The 2,367-nt window shown below is 40.6% G+C and overlaps 1 protein-coding gene across 1 annotated transcript; it reads left to right on the top strand.

Annotated features, from left to right (window-relative positions):
• Positions 1-1,421: 1,421 nt before the first annotated feature.
• Positions 1,422-1,901, top strand: LOC123176873 (anthocyanin regulatory C1 protein; the record flags this gene model as incomplete). Its single annotated transcript, XM_044590904.1, is given in 1 exon segment — positions 1,422-1,901. A coding segment is annotated over 1 exon segment (201 nt), but the record flags the coding sequence as incomplete, so codon positions are not given.
• Positions 1,902-2,367: the final 466 nt, after the last annotated feature.

The following is a 2,367-nucleotide window of genomic DNA, read 5'->3' as shown; positions in this document are numbered from 1 at the left end:
GGGAAAATCAAATACAGTATGACTTTTTTCGATGAAAAATTAAGTATAACTCACTATTGATGGTCTTTTTTGCGAAAAATATTAATGCTACTTTTTTCCCGGGATAATGGTACTTTGATGGCTCACATGGGCAGAGTTGATAGTGCCACCTTTTTTTTGGGAATTGATAGTGTCATCCTGATATTTGGGATGTATAGGTTGCTGACATAAATTGTGTTCGAAAATAGCTTGTACACAGGTCACATGCATCCGTCCCGAAGTAACTAATCCTTCTGCAATTTTATTTTTTTGGCGAAAACAGCAAAGAGTACTTGCGATGCTAATCTTGAGGCAGCTCGTGCAGAACATGCGTGCGTGTTGCCCTCAATATGCAAAGAAACGTGTGCACAAGTGTCCATATGAATAACAGAGGTTATACTTTGTTCATCGTTTTTGTTCTGAAAACATAATATAGTCGCGGACCCTCATAAACATGTAATACACTCATCTTTACGAAAGCACGCATGCACATACTACCCCTATGAGCATCTCTGAAAAACTGAATCGACGTGTTTTGAAATTGATGAAGTCATCAGAAACGCCTAACTATCGACGGAAACGTCGTCTCCCACTGAAAGAATATCCCACCTTCATAAGACATCAAAACATTAAACCTAAAATTTGAATATTGTTTGCTATTTAAAATATATCTATCCGGTAAGAAATGCTTATCTACCATGCACCGTTTATACATGCTTTGATCTACCGTTAAATATGTTGAAGATGCATGCGCCTATTTTTGATGATACACAGACGAAACACTACTATGCACTTTGAAACCTAACTGGATTGGTTAAAATTTAGCGATAAATAATTTCTTAATGTTACACACTGATATATTAAATCCCAATTTGAACTAAAACCATGTCAAGTATTTTCAAACGGAGGTAGTAGTGCACTATGAAACAATAATAGGAAAACAAACATTATGTGATAGCCTGAAACAAGACAAATAACGATAAAAGAACAAGGCTTGTGACGACAGATGGTGGATCTATGCATGGTATACACCATGCATAAATGACTCACACTACGTGTGCTTTATTAATTTAGCAATCCATCTTTCGGAATATAGAAAGTTATAATAACATCATATTTATACTAATCCTTAAGTAGTAACCATGTTTTTTTTAAGGAGGAATGCCTCCGGCCTTTAAGTAGTAACCATGTATTCCAGGTAACACAACTATAAGACATACTAACTTTGCAATGAACAACAAATTAAATTTGCAATGAATATCGTATTGTGCGTACACTTTCCGAAAAAGTTTGAGCAGTGCATCGTAGCATTTCTTCCGGAATAAAGTACTATGCGTCACTTACGATATTTCTTGGTCGAAAATCATGTTATGTTGATACGAAGCACAAAATATTTTGCCCAGATAAAAGGCAAGTTCGTGGCAGAGCCGTAGAAGACGGCAATGTACGTAACTGCCGTATGGCGAGTGTTACAGAAGATCCTGCTGTGTAGGCGAGTGTGTGTGATCCCTCCCCCGGGTCTTCTCCTTTTTTACATTCTCTTCTCCACTTTCCCTTTTGCCTTCTCAAAACCCTATAAATGGCGTCCCAGTCTCTCTCTCCCCCCGAATCCCACCTAGCTCATCCGCGCTTCTCTCTCTCTCTCTACATCTGTCTTGGATCCTCCACTAGCTACGTCGTCCATGGATATGGTGCTGCAGAGTCGTAGCAGCAACAGCATGGCGGCGGAGCCGGAGGAGGAGGCGGAGCTCCGGCGGGGGCCGTGGACGGTGGACGAGGACCTTACGCTGATCAACTACATCGCGGACCACGGCGAGGGCCGCTGGAACGCGCTGGCGCGGGCCGCCGGCCTGAGGCGCACGGGGAAGAGCTGCCGGCTGCGGTGGCTGAACTAGAGGCAATAATAAAGTTATTATTTATTTCCTCATATCATGATAAATGTTTATTATTCATGCTAGAATTGTATTAACCGGAAACATGATACATGTGTGAATACATAGACAAACTTAATGTCACTAGTATGCCTCTACTTGACTAGCTCATCAAAGATGGTTATGTTTCCTAACCATAGACATGTGTTGTCATTTGATTAACGGGATCACATCATTAAGAGAATGATGTGATTGACTTAACCCATTCCGTTAGCTTAGCATTTGATCGTTTAGTATGCTGCTATTGCTTTCTTCATGACTTATACAAAGTTCCTACAACTATGAGATTATGCAACTCCCGTTTACCGGAGGAACACTTTGTGTGCTACCAAATGTCACAACGTAACTGGGTGATTATAAAGGAGCTCTACAGGTGTCTCCAATGGTACATGTTGAGTTGGCGTATTTCGAGATTAGG

This window comes from Triticum aestivum, unplaced genomic scaffold (assembly GCF_018294505.1).
Source record: "Triticum aestivum cultivar Chinese Spring unplaced genomic scaffold, IWGSC CS RefSeq v2.1 scaffold116708, whole genome shotgun sequence".
Lineage (NCBI taxonomy): Eukaryota > Viridiplantae > Streptophyta > Magnoliopsida > Poales > Poaceae > Triticum > Triticum aestivum.
Note: the sequence above shows the minus strand (reverse complement) of the source record. Positions and strands in the feature narration are given on the sequence as shown.